Source organism: Pipistrellus hanaki, assembly GCF_964339955.1.
Source record: "Pipistrellus hanaki genome assembly, chromosome: 1".
Taxonomy (NCBI): domain Eukaryota; kingdom Metazoa; phylum Chordata; class Mammalia; order Chiroptera; family Vespertilionidae; genus Pipistrellus; species Pipistrellus hanaki.
Window position 1 is genome coordinate 18816738 of NC_140503.1, and position 14367 is coordinate 18831104.

A 14367-nucleotide genomic window follows, 5' to 3' on the forward strand; every position below is an offset into this window, starting at 1 on the left:
TCCACTCCCCCACTTCCAGTGAAAACCCAATATTCTCCAAAAATCAGGGATTTGAGGCCCAAGGGGCAAGTGTGACCGTATCTACAGATGCTATCTGTATCTACTGCAGGATAGAAACAGAGAATGGACCACCCTTTAGCAGCTGTGTGACTTCAGGCAAATTATTAAACCTCTCTGAGCTCAGTTCCAATCTCTGGAAGACGAAGCCATGATCCCTCTTCCTTTCAGAGTTGATGGGACAATTCAATGATGGAACTTATTTACACATGGAAGGCACTTAATAACCACCAACCTGCTCCTCTTCTATTTTCAAACTCTCCCAACCTCTCTACTCTCTACTGTCAACCTGTCTCAAGCAAGTTCAGAGACCCTGCTCCCCTCCTGCAGATATGTTTTGGGTGCTGGATCCACTGGCAACATGCTGATGTTTTACATCCCAGGCCAGCAGGAAGCCAACCATTAAACCAAAAATAAAAAGTAAGTAACCATTACCTTGAACAACAAAAACATATTTACTTCAGTGGTTATAAAAGACACCATAAAATATAATATCCAATGTGTATCCTCATGATGAGTAACATATTCTGCAAATTGTTCTCTCAGGCCCCTGGGCACATCCAACCAGTCACTAAGAACAATTAATTCTTTCAGGAAATAAAGGGATTGTGACTCATCTGTGGTCAGTGGAAAATCTGCTTGTTGTATTAACAGAAAATAAGACGCAAATTTGGGGATTCTCTGCCCCATGAATGGGGTGAATTAAATCACGGAGACTCATATACAATTACTGTCCTTGAGCAAGGGTGCTCAGTAAGAGCTAGGACCTACTGAATCTGGGTGTGATCGCTGTGAACAGTGATAGGGCAAAGAGAGGGAACCTGTCTCCAGCCAGCTCAGAGACCATGCTCCCCTCCAGCAAATTCAAACTTCCTGCAAGTTAAATGTGTCAGTGTGGGTGGGATTCATGGTCCACCCTGACACAGGAGGAATTAACGGAAGTGGGGAGACATCTGACCCAATAACACCTGGAGAACACACAGGGACAGCAGTTAAAGCAGGAGTTTGGGGTGTCCCAGAAATAGGAGCAGATGTTCGTGCTGGGAGAGGGGCAGACTGGCCTCAGGCAATAAGGTAAAGCACAGGGTGCAGACAGGTAACAAGGGGTTTCAGAGTGGAACCCTAGCCACAGTAAGTGAGGTTCAGACAACAGTCTCCAGGACTGGGGGCATCACATAATAAACCAAAGGGCTAAGTCAGGAAGCGATTATTAGAACAAGGCAGGTGCCCGGTGAGAACCAGGGATTTCAGCTGAGCCTCTGAATTCCGGGCCTTGGGCGTCTTAACAGCTCCAATGAGATCTAAGTCTTATAGGATGAGAGAAGCCTACAAAAAGCAGGAAGTGGCCCCACAGTGGCAACCTGGCAATGCAGAGACAAGAAGCCAGGCAGAACACAATGGCACGTGGTGTCCAGGTCCGCTCCTGCCTAATGGCCAAAGTGGATTCACTCCCAACCTAGACTAAAAATCCCACCGAGCAAGACCAGAGGGGTTTCCTTACCCAAGGGGGTCCCCAGCACAGCAATGAACCCATGGCTGTGGCACAGCCTGCCTTGGAGGCCAAGGCACTCGCTAAGGAGTGTGAGGGCAAGGAGAGGGAACCTGTCTCAAGCAAGTTCAGAGATCCTGCTCCCCTCCAGCAGACTCAAACTTCCTACAAGTTAATGTCCCCTCTGTGGGATTCATGGGCCACCCTGACACAGGAAGGACTAATGGAAGTTGGGGGATAACCCACCCAACAGCACATGCCACGAGTCAGAAAGCAGACTGTGTGCCATCTCCCTGGATAAGGAGAGAAATTACTGCATGGTCAGCTTGTGGTTCCAACAGGACTATGGTGGGACAGGAATTCCAGAGGTGGAGTAAGGTGGTGCCACAGACAGTGACCTGAGGACTCCAGGCCACCGTGTGACAGAAACAGGGCAACTGGTAGAGACAGGAGTAAAGGATGAGTGGAAAGACCCTGTGCCTGCCATAGAGTCACAATGAAAAAGGGAAGGGGATAGAAAGTCCACTCAGTGTGGAGCAGGCAACAGCCAGCAAAGCAGGGCGAAGACCCAGCTGGCCAGCCTCAGCGCCTTCGCACGCAGAATGAGTTCATGGAAGCTGATCTGCCACAGGCTGAAGGTCTCACTAAAGGAGATCTGGGTCCTTCTGAAGTATGAATAGGTGTTCTTCTTGTTGTGCCTGCAGGAGGGGCAAGAAGAAAGGAGAAAAAAGAGTTAAAGAAGAAAGAGACACTCAGGATCATTCAGAAAAACATAAGATAATGGCTTTGCCAACTCACCAGCTCCCTGCCCCAATGGACCAGTCCTGGTCGTGGATCAGACCATTGCCCAGTCAGAGACTAGAGGAACTCAACTATTCCTAGGAGTTTTCCAGCTAAGTAAGATAAGAAAAGCCCCATGTGGACCCACTAAGTACAATGTTTCAATGTTCCCATTTTTCCAAAAATAGAGTTAATATTTATCAAACCATAATCCCCCAAACTCAAATAGAAAAGCTCTCCCAAACTTTCTGAAAGTTTCAGGGTCACCTGAAAACCTGGTCAGGTGGTCCTAGGAGGCTGAAGCCATTGTGGATGCAGCCCAGCTCAATCCCTCTGCACCAGCAAAAGGACATGATGAAAACTGGAGTTTCTGATGATGCCCTATTCACAACTTCGTTTTCTGGACCCTTGAAGGAAGAATGAATCATGTTCAGCCCTTTCCGTGTACAGTCTATGTTGCTATAATCTACTGTGATATTTGATAGTGGATACATGATGTATGTGGTCAACTCTCCCTTCACCAAATAGACCCTTCCTCTGCCTGAGGTGGATGGGCTGGGAGTTGACCACAATCAAGGCCTCCCCTCTCAGGTGAGTACATTACACACACACACACACACACACACACACACACACACACACACACGGGTCTCCCTGTGTATTTGCCACCCTCAGATAGAGGGGCCCAAGACTCTTGTTCCTCTGCTACCAACCTCCCTGAGGAAGTACCCTTCTCTTCCTCATCAACACCCCAAGGATTATGAGACATCTAAAAAGGTCTGATATCACCCTAACCAGTGTTTCTCAGGGGTTAAAGTGTCAGCCCATGCACCGAAGGGTCGTGATTCAATTCCTGGTCAAGGGCACATCCCTGGTCCAGATCTGGGTGTGTGCGGGAGGCAACCAATCGATGTTTCTCTCTTATCTATTTTTCTTTCTCTCTGGGTCTCCCCTGCCCTTCCACTCTGTAAAAATCAAATATCCTCTGATGAGGATTAAATGAATGAATAAATGAATCTGAGATCCTGAGAGGGCCTAGAGCCTGCTGGTGACACTTTCCTGAGTCACAGTATATCCTGGGGAGGCAGGTCCTGGAACCAGACTGAGATGGGATGTGCACCTGATCCCAAACCCAGGGGACACCTGGATAGGACTAAAACTGCTGAGGGTAAGAATCATCTGGAAAGCTTGACCGAGAGGGTGAGGTTCCAAAAACCACCATTGTAGCAAGTGCAGGTGGCTCTCTGGACTACCCAAAACACTACCCTGAGGCATCAGCCAGTTCACTGGAGTTGTTCTCAGCCCCTAACTCCCTGCAGGGAGACCTGGAGATTGAGACACTGGGGCAAGGCTCTGGGAGTTTCTGGGAGAAAGTGGAAGTGAGCAGGACTCCTGGGGCAGGCCAAGGAACTGGAGGGGTGGAGAGGCCGGAGCCCACACTCACGTGGCCAGCGCTCTGACGCAGCAGCGTGACATGTTGAGGAAGGAGCTGGCACTGGCACGGGTGCCCAGGGTGGCCTCGATGCCTCGCAGTAGGTCATTGGTCTTGAAGATGAGCAGCATCTGGCGTGGCACGCGGTTGAGGAGCTGGCTGATCTGGGGGAGGTAGGTGGCCGCGTTGTTGCGGATCTCGATGTTCTAAAGCAGCAACGGGGAAACAGCAGTGGTTGGTGTGGGAAGTGGAGCCCACGATGGCGGGTCTCCAAACCCATGACCTGAGGGCCTGCAAGGAAGCTCCAGGAGGGAGCTTCAAGCATGCCTTGGTACCACTAGAAACCCACCCCTCTCCCCCGCTAAAGGGAAGCTTAGCACAAGAAGCTTTGACAGACCATGATGGGACATCTTACCCCAATTTCTGGCCAAGTACTGGACCCAGTACCGGAGCACATCAATGGGGACTACAGGTACTTCTGCTGCCTCTTCTGTCCCAGCTCCCCATAGCCAAGGTCACCGTACCCATCCCCCAAGCCTCCAAACCAATACCAACTGAAAATCCACCTCCCCACCAACCATTTGATGAGGGTAGAGTGTGCCAGGCTCTCAGCCCAGGAGTCCATCCTGGAGTTACTCTCCAAGGCTTCTTCACAGGCCACCAACTTCAGGTCAGGCCTCGAAGGAGCCCTGGATGCTGGTACCACTGAGTCATGTCCCCCATCCCTTAGCCCAGCCCAACCTGGTGCAGTTCATTGGTCTGAGGTCCTGATTCCAACCCAGCTCCCAAGTTGTGCCCATGCCCTGCATGACTCTGCACCCCAGCCAGAGCCCTTGCCACCCACACAGCCATGCCTATCACTGTCCTCCACTCGGGAGCCAGTCTCAGCCCATCCAGTGCCCAAGGTCCTGATGCCCCAGAACAGGATCCAGGGCTCGCTAGCCCTTACCCCATTCTGGTGTGTAATTTGGGATCTGACTTCCCACCCTTCCCTATCCCAAGCTTCACATGGCACTTGGCATATAAGAGCCCCCAACCAGAGTCCTGAGTATGACAGTGAGGCTCTGACCCCTCCTCAGTCTCCAGAGAAACAACGATGACAATAATGATGGTGACAATGACAAGAGCCAACACATACAGTGCATTTGCCCAGTAAGCTGGGCACTTTGAAAATGTTTACATGTAGCCCTGATCGGTTTGGCTCAGTGGATAGAGTGTCAGCCTTCGGACTAAAGGGTCCTGGGTTTAATTCCGGTCAAGGGCATGTACCTTGATTGTGGGCACATCCCCAGTAGAGAGTGTGCAGGAGGCAGCTGATTGATGTCTCTCTCTCATCAATGTTTCTAACTCTCTATCCCTCTCCCTTCCTCTCTGTAAAAAAATCAATAAAATATATATATATTTTTTAAGAAAATGTTTACATGTATTATTAACTCATTAAATCCTCACAACACCCCTATCAGGCAAGGGGATTACCCACTTTGAAAGGGGAAACTGAGACACTGAGAAATTAAGTAACAAGGTCCACAGCTAGTAAGTGGTGAGTCGGGATTCAAACTAAGGCAGTCCAGCTCCAAGCCCACGCTCTCACCACCAGGCTATACTGCCTCTCACTCACTGCGGACTCTGTGAGCCTGAGCAAGTCCTTTCACCTCTTCCAAGCAGTGTCCCCACCTAAACGCTGGGTTGCTCATATCCTCTGTGCCTGCCTCTCAGCAATACCAAGAGGGCATCAGAGATAAGGCATGGGGAGGTGCTTGGTGCCAACCGCAGTCACGAGGGGCCCAGCAGTGCTGCCAAAAACCTTCCCGCCTGGCCGCTCTCTGCAGCAGAAGCGGGACTCTCTGCCCTTTCAGGAACACGTGTGCACTGCTGATAACCAAGCTGCTGTGAAACTCGAAATGTCCCTCAGGCAGGAGCTATCAGACTGGAACATCGCACCGCGCTGCCAGAAACCAAGAGGCTGTCTGCCTGCTGCCCCTCCCACCACAGCTGCGGGTCACCCAGGAGGGCTAAGGCCTCATCAAAGCCTGCTCACCACAGGGATCCCCCTCTCAGCAAAGAAGGGACTGGCCCCACGACAGCCCCTCTCAGGCAACGTAAAGGCACCTGCGTCCATCCAAACTACCTTGCAGAGTCGGGGGGGTCACAGCCTTCAAGCCAGGACACATCCTGATGGCGCGTGTCTGCAGACGGCCCCAATGGGTACCTATCCAACAGCCACCCATATCCCATTCCCCTTTGTTAAAAGGACCCCATTTTTGTTCATTTGACCCCTTGGGACATTGCTCCTCAGGAAGGCAGAGCCCCTCCCTAGCCCCAAATTATTGGCTGATCTCAGCAAATACCAGCTCTGAACTCAATGCCCCTCCTGCCAAGGGGCATGTGATAGGGGACATGATTTTGGCCAATGAGACACAAGGAGGAGTCTTTTGAAGAACTTCTGGGGAAAGTTTCCTTGCTCTTAAGAAACAATATGTGACCCAGCAGCAAGCTAACCTACCAGTTGGAGCGTCTGCCCCCTGTTGGTCAGTGCACATCATAGCAAGCAGTTGAGCTGCTTTAGCATATAATTATCATATTATGCTTTGATTCTTTGAATGGCTGACCAGATGACACTTAACATATTAGGCTTTTATTATATTGGATATTTAAAATGATTTTTTGTAGCAGCATATGGCTGTATCTTGCTTATTAAATCTGATATGAAAATTTCTGCCTTTTAATTGGGGTGTTTAGATCATTTACATTTAATGTTATTATTTACATGATTTGGTTTAAATCAGCTATCTTGGTATTTCACTTCTATTTGTCTCATGTTTTTGTTTTCCTTTGGATTAATAAAGTATCTTTTTTTTAAAAAAATATATTTTATTGATTTTGTACAGAGAGGAAGGGAGAGAGATAGAGAGCTAGAAACATCGATGAGAGAGAGTCATCGATCAGCTGCCTCTTGCACACCCCCTACTGGGGATATGCCTGCAACCAAAGTACATGTCCTTGACCGGAATCGAACCCGGGTCCCTTTGGTCCCCAAGCCGACGCTCTATCCATTGAGCCAAACCGGTCTCAACTAATAAAGTATCTTTTAAGATTAAAAAATATATATATATGTGAGAAGAAATAGCCCTCATTCCTACTTCTAGACACCAGGGAAATAAGATACACAGCTTGGACCTACCACAGTCATCTCAGAATGATGAAAGGAAAACCAAGAGAATCGCAGAGAAGTCAGCCCAGAGTCCTGAGACTGTTGACCTGCTCAATCAACCAAGCTGGACCCACCCACTTCCAGGCTGCTTGTCATGGAGAGAGCAAATGCCTAATTGTTTAAGCCACTTCTGGTTGGAAAAACATCCTCCTTGATACAATGTTGGAGGATCCCTAATTCTAAGTCAGACTAGGACTCAGAAAACTGAGCCCTCACATCTCAGAGTCTGGGCTGGCCTAGAGTTGCTATGTTTATTCTCTATCAGGGTTATTTCCAAAGTGAGCAAATGGAGTACACATCTCCAGAACTTACACAAACGTCTCTCTACTGGACCTGGTCCCAGGACCGCAGAGACTTTATAAACAAATGCACCAGCCTGGCTGGGCATGGCCAAGTGGTTGAGCATCGACCTATGAACCAGGAGGTCAAGGTTTGATTCTCAGTCAGGGCACAAGCCCAGGTTTCAGGCTTGATCCCCAAAGTGGGGCATGCAGGAGGCAGCCGATCAATGATTCTCTCTCATCATTGATGTTTCTATTTCTCCCCATCTCTCTTCCTCTCTGAAATCAATACAAATTTTTTTTTAAGAGAGAAAGGTACCAGACAGGATGCCTGCCTTCCAGGCACTTACCAACTAGTCAGAGTCCATATAAACATACAAATAACTAACTCTGAGACTCAGTATAAACTGCTGGCACATGAGTGATCCAAGTATTAAGGAATCGCTTTTGACAAAAGCATGAGGAGAGGCCTCCGGGGCTGGTGCTATGGACTGAATTGTGCCCTCCACCAAATCACTACGATGAAGTTCTAATGTCAGTGTGATTACTTAGAGCCAGGGCCTTAAAGGAGGTAAAGTTAAGTGAATTCATAAGGAGGGTCCTAATTCGATAGGACTGATGTCCTTTCCAAAAGAGGAAGAGATTAGGAGTGTGTACACACAAAAGAAAGGCCATGTAAGGACACAATGAGAAGGCAGCCATCTTCAAGCAAGGAAGAGAACCCTCACCAGAAACTAATCCTGATGATACCTTGATATTTGACTTTGAGCTCCAGAACTGTGAGAAAATAAATGTCTGCTATTAAGACATCTGGTTGGTGGTATTCTATTATGGCAACCCAAGCCAACTAGTACACTATCATTTATGCTGGGCCTTTATGAATGAGTAACAAATGAAAAAATAAAATTCAAACTTAGTTAATAAAAACAGATATCATTTACTGAGTACCTGCTTGTGCCATGTGATCTTATCCATTCTGTGGTGTTAAATGCCATCTATGTGCTGAGGACTCACAGATGTATATCTTGAGATTGGGCCTCTTTGAGCTCAGGTTTAACTGCCCACCTCTATCTGAATGCTCAAGAGAATTACTGATAGACTGCTGGTACCCTCACCCAAAATATGTCCTTCCCAACATCTTCCCTATGTCAGGAAGTGGCACCACCCTCCCCATACTGTAATTTACCCCCAAGAAACTATGAGGCCACTTTTTGCCGAAACCGGTTTGCCTCAGTGGATAGAGCATCGGTCTGCAGACTGAAAGGTCCCAGGTTCGATTCCGGTCAAGGGCATGTACCTTGGTTGCGGGCACATCCCCAGTGGGGGGTATGCAAGAGGCAGCTGATCGATAATTCTCTCTCATTGATGTTTCTAACTCTCTATCCCTCTCTCTTCCTCTCTGTAAAAAAATCAATAAAATAGGAAAAAACCAAGATGGCAGCATAGGGTAGACACCCGAATGCAGCCTACCACAACAAATTTGAATTTAGAACTGAAAAACAGGGGAGGCATTGCCCTGAAGCACCGGACAGCTAGCTGAGAGGAGGCTCTGCCATCTGGGAAGGAGAGAGAAGGCATGCTGAACCTCAGGAACTGTGAAGGTTCAGAGAACTGTGTGCGTGAAAAGGCGTTGGCTTACTCCCGGGGTGTGGAGAGGAAGGGCCGGACCAAGATTGCTGCTGGCGTACTCCCGGCGTGCAGAGGGGGCGGACAGCTAACACGCGGCTGGCTTTCTTGTTTGAGAGGAAAACAGAATCACCCTATTGCTCTGATAGACGGCCCCAGACAGGGAGAGGCCAGACTGTCAGGCAGCGGGCAGAGATCTCTCAGAGGAGTGTGAAGCCAGAGGCCATTACTGCGGGACTTGGGGAGGAGCCGTAGGGAAAACAAAGTTTGTCTGCACCAACCCGAGACTCCGCCCCATCTGTGGCTGAGCACAGAAACTCTCCCAGAAGCTGGCTTTCTCTAAGGAGGGACTGGCCGGAATCCAAAGCTTGTCTGAGAGGTGCGCGTGCCTGCAACCAATCTTCCGAAACTCTCCACGAACAGGACTTTTCTAAGAGGAGGCTGACAGGGAACCAAAGATTGTCTGCACCACCCCGAGACCCCACCCTATCTAAGCGGAGTACAGAAGCCCTTCTAGCTGAGACACTGCTGATCCTCACAGCCAATTGGCTTGGAGATCAATGCTTCCCAGTGATACCAACAATAAGCAAGGCTTAACAACAAGACTGCACACACAGCCCACAAAGGGCTACACCAAGACTGTCCACTGCAGGTAACTGGGAAGGCTGTGCTACTGGGGTCTACCAGAACACCTAGCACACAAAGCTATTTCATCAAATCAGGGAAACAACTAAAATGCAGACAAAGAGGAAAGACACAGAGGGAGGAGATGGAGAAAAAGAAAAGATTGGACATTGAGTTCAAAACTACAGTTATAAGGTTATTCAACAATATCCTAAAAAAGGCCGATAAAATAAATGAGACCCATGAGGATATGAAAAGGGAGCAACTAGAAATAATAAGGGATCAACTAGAAATGAAGAAAACATTGTCTGAAATAAAAAATATTATACAAAGTCCTAAAAACAGAATGGAAGATCGCAAGAATCAAGACAAAGATTTAGAACACAAAGAGCCAGAGGACACACCTCTGCAGAAGGGAGAAGATAAGAGAATCCAGAAAGTTGAAGATAGTGTAAGAAACCCTGGGACAATTTCAAGCAGACCAACATCAGAATTATGGGGATTCCAGAAGAAGAGAGAGAGCAAGATACCAAAAGAATACTGGAAGAAATAGTGACAGAAAACTTCCCCCACGTGGGGAAAGAAATAGACTTACAAGTCCAGGAAGCCCACAGAACCCCAAACAAAAGGAATCCAAAGAGGACCACACCAAGACACATCATAATTAAAATTCCAAGAGCAAAAGACAAAGAGAGAATATTAAAAGCAGCAAGAGAAAAGCAGGTAGTTACCTATAAAGGAGCACCCATATGAGTGTCAGCTGATTTCTCAACAGAAACCATGCAGGCCAGACGGGAATGGCAAGAAATATTCAAGGTGATGAATAGCAAGAACCTACAGCCAAAAATAATCTACCCAGCAAAGCTATCACTCAGAATCAAAGGACAGATAAAGAGCTTCACAAATAAAAAAAAAAGCTAAAAGAGTTCATCACCACCAAACCAGAATTATATGAATTGCTGAAGGGTGTTATTTAGGAAGAGGAAGAAGGTAAAGATAAAAATTATGATCAACAAATATGTAACTATCAACAAGTGAATCTAAAAACCAAGGGAATTAAAAAATCTGATGAACAATATTAACTGGTGAATATAATAGAATCAGAGGTATGGAAGGGGAGTGGACTGACGATTCTCGGGGAAAAGGGGAGTGGGGGGATGTGGGAAGAGACTGAACAAAAACTGTGCACCTATGGATGAGGACAATGGGGGATGGGGAAAGGACAGAGGGTGGGGTGGGAACCTGGTGGAGGGGAGCAATTGAGGGGGAAAGAGGATCACATTTGTAATAATCTGAACAATAAAGATTTATTTTTTTTAAATCAATAAAATATATTTAAAAGAAAGAAAGAAAACTATGAGGCCACTTTTCTTCCTCTCTACATCCAAGCCAACAGAAAAGCCGCTCAGTCTTGAGGCCAAATGCTTCCTGGTTCCCTCTGCTTCTCTTCACCTCCATTGCCATGAGCGCAGTCTGAGCCCCAGCACCTCTCCAATGTGAAGTCCTGCCCCAGCCTCCTAATTAATCTCCCCATTGTTCATCTTGCCCCACTCCAGAGAGATACTTAAAATAGCAAATCTGAGCATCTCCTTCTCTTGCTTAAAACCTGTCAAAGGCTTTGCTCTGTACTGAGAATTAATCTGAACTTTTCCCATGGCTTATGGGCCCTGAGTAATGCTCCCTCTGTCCAGTGCTCCAAATTCTTCTCATTCCATCATCCACTCACCACACTCCAAACTACACCAAGGTCTCCTTTCCCCCATACCATCGTAGCACAGTATATACCCTCTGCCTAGGATGCTTTCTCCAAGCTCTTCCTGTGGCCAGGGCCTTCCTTGTCCTTCGGGCTCAGCTTAAAAGTCAAGTCCTCAGAAATCTCTTCTTTGAGCACGCAATTGACAGCATCCCATCACAAGCTTGTTTCCTCCTGATTCCTCGAATCTGCCATTATTCCATTTACCTGCTTGTTCACATGTTTACTGTCTGTCTCCCTCAACCACAGTACAAATTACAAAGACAGACTGCTCATCACTGGATGCACAGCACCTAGTCCAGGACCCAGCGAAAACCTATGTTTGCTCAATGAAGGCACTTCAGGAGCTACGGAGAGGCACTCTCCAGGCATTATCAGTAAAGCAGAAATTATCCTCCCTATTCAATCGAGAAGGGAAACTATCTCTCTTCTTCTGAAATGACCAGCTTTAAAGCTGTGTAGACCTAGGGCAGCCAGTGGTCTTCTCTGCCACCACACTTGCTGGGGATGATGTCAACTTAGAAGAAAACAGAACCAAGAGATAGCAATGGGTGGCCTCTTTGGTGACATTGTTTGACACATTGGATCCAGCCATTCCTAAAACCACCTACCACAAGGCAGCTTATAGGGGACCCCTCCCCCACCCCCACCCCGAGGCTCCAAGAGGTGACAAAATCTATCCAAGGTCATGCCACCAGGAAGAGCAGGTGCTGGAACTAGATCCCAGGTCTTTCTAACTGCACAAGCAGGACCCTGCCCCTTGTGGTGAGCCTGAGCGCATCCCCACATGGATATGGACAAGACTGCATAAACCTGGCAAACTGACAGACAGGGTATACAGAAGTCCACTCCATGACAGATTGAGAAACTAGGGATGGAGGGAGCTCTGAACCAGGAAGAAGGAGTGGCCACATAAGTCCCTGTGATGGGGGCAGAAGGGAAAATGGGTGCAGGGAGGAGGTGCTACTTGGATTGGTCTCAGCCCAGACACCGTGGGACTACTGTCTAGATCCAATGAAGAAATGAACTACAAAGAAAGACCAAAAAGCTATTTCATTAAAAACTCCGTGTTCCTCCAAGTCCTTACCCTCGGGTTGCAGACACAGACCACCACGAGGGAGGTCTTAGGGAGGAGGAGAGAGCAGAGCCTCCTCCACCCACCTAAGAATGACACATGAGCAATGGGACAAGCAGCACCACGTGAGAACTAACGCGCTCTCCCCAATAGGCTGCCCCAGAGGAACCACACAATGGGAGACAGTACCTAGGAGGAAACAGCAGGCTTATTTATCAGATAGTCCCTGGGGATTCCCAGAAGTCCTGGGGAGGACTTTGTGGAAGCCTGAAATCTTGTGTGAGTAGGTTGGAGAAAAAGCTGCAGAACTCTAGTCTCATGGTTAACATGACCTGTTTCATACTCCGGGTGGTTAAGGTCAAGAGTGGAATGTAGCCGAAACCAGTTTGGCTCAGTGATAGAGTGTCGGTCTGCAGACTGAAAGGTCCCAGGTTTGATTCCGGTCGAGGGCATGTACCTTGGTTGAGGGCACATCCCTGGTAGGGGGTGTGCAAGAGGCAACTGGTCAATGTTTCTCTCTCATCAACGTGTCTAGCTCTCTCTCTCCCTTCCTCTCTGTAAAAAATCAATAAAATAAAATAAAATAAATTTTAAAAAAAGAGTGGAATGTAGCTCCCCTGCCTTCTTTCCATTCAGGGATTCTATTCCTCCTCCTCTCCCTCCTTCTTATCCAATGTATCTCCAATTCTATTCACCCTCTCAACCTTCACAGCCCAGCAGACAGAACCTCAGACCTTGGATAGGAAGATAGCAGGACCCTGCCCCTTGTGGTGAGCCCGAGCGCATCCCCACATGGATATGGACAAGACTGCATAAACCTGGCAAACTGACAGACAGGGGATACAGAAGTCCACTCCATGACAGATTGAGAAACTAGGGATGGAGGGAGGTCCAAAGGCCATCTGGTCCGGACCCTTGTATGCAGGAGAAGGCAGGGCCAGGAGGGAACACCTACCTCAGTGGCGGTGACTGGAGCTTGGCTGATGCCCCTGTTGACTGAATTCCAAGAGCGGGCTGTCAGCATGCAGGCAAGCAAGGGGTAGAAGTCACCAGCTCCCAGACGGTGGCAATACTTCTTCACCTTCTCCATGTCAGTCCAGATCAGCGACTGCCAGAGGTTACAGTAATCCAGGCGAAACTCCTCTGTGAGCATCTATAATGGGGGCAACCGTGGCCACACTTGAGCCTCCTCTCTCTATCCAGACCTAGTCCTGGGCTAGAGTGGCCACTATGAGGGGGGATGGATAAAGACTGTGGCTCTTGCACATCTGCTTCCCCCCAAGAGTCAATCCAAGTTCAAAGCTACTATTGGGCGAACCTGGTCCTAAGTAGCAGAAATTACATTCCCTGGCTCCCTCCTAGTTAAATGTGGCCTTGGGCCTGGGCTCTGACCCACAGAATGTGGCAGAAACTCCACTCCCAGCTTGGCCAATGCGTTCTCCTCCAAGCCCTTATCCCTCTGGGTACAGATGGTGAGAATACCCGAGGGAGGGCTGGGGGGCAGAGCCTCAGCCTGCCCCTGCCTTCAGCCTCCTCCACCCACCCAAGACCAACACATGAGCAAGCATTAGATACCTGCTGTGTCTGATCTACCATTTGTTCGGGGGCTACGTGTAGGACAGCAGCTGGCCTACCTTAAACTAACATATCCACAGAGCCTTTCAAAGGGGGCTAAGGTTTTGGGATGTGGAATTAAGACCCTGAGGGAAGGGACTGAGGACCAGGAGACTTTAGAGACTGCCTCCCCAAGAACCATCTGTCTCCTAGAATAAAACCTGGCCCCGGGTCCCAGGATTGGCAGTGAACTTCTCAACTTCCAGGAAGGACTCGTGGCTCATCTGATCCAGCTCTGCATCCCAAGTCTTCAGGATAGAGCTTCTATCAGTTCTGAGGCCTCTTTCATGCTTCACAGCACCTCATCACTAGGGCTGAATTACCCTCCCTAGCAAGTCCCAGATCCCATACCAGGGTCTGGGCTGGCCTGGACTTCCCTGGGAAGCAAGGTTGTTGTACAGCAGACAAAACAATTTCACCTATCT

The 14367-nt window shown here is 48.4% G+C and overlaps 1 protein-coding gene across 3 annotated transcripts in view; it reads right to left on the reverse strand.

Moving 5' to 3' along the window:
• Window positions 1-488: 488 nt before the first annotated feature.
• ADCK1 (aarF domain containing kinase 1) overlaps window positions 489-14367 on the reverse strand; it is a 104034-nt gene continuing 90155 nt past the window's right edge. For all 3 annotated transcript variants that reach the window (XM_084891640.1, XM_084891641.1, XM_084891642.1), the window contains 3 exons: window positions 13284-13481; window positions 3771-3964; window positions 489-2244 (listed from right to left, as the gene is read on the reverse strand). In XM_084891640.1, coding sequence (XP_084747766.1) covers window positions 2073-2244; window positions 3771-3964; window positions 13284-13481 — 564 coding nt within the window. In that variant the 3' untranslated portion in view covers window positions 489-2072. The remainder of the gene's footprint in view (window positions 2245-3770; window positions 3965-13283; window positions 13482-14367) is intronic.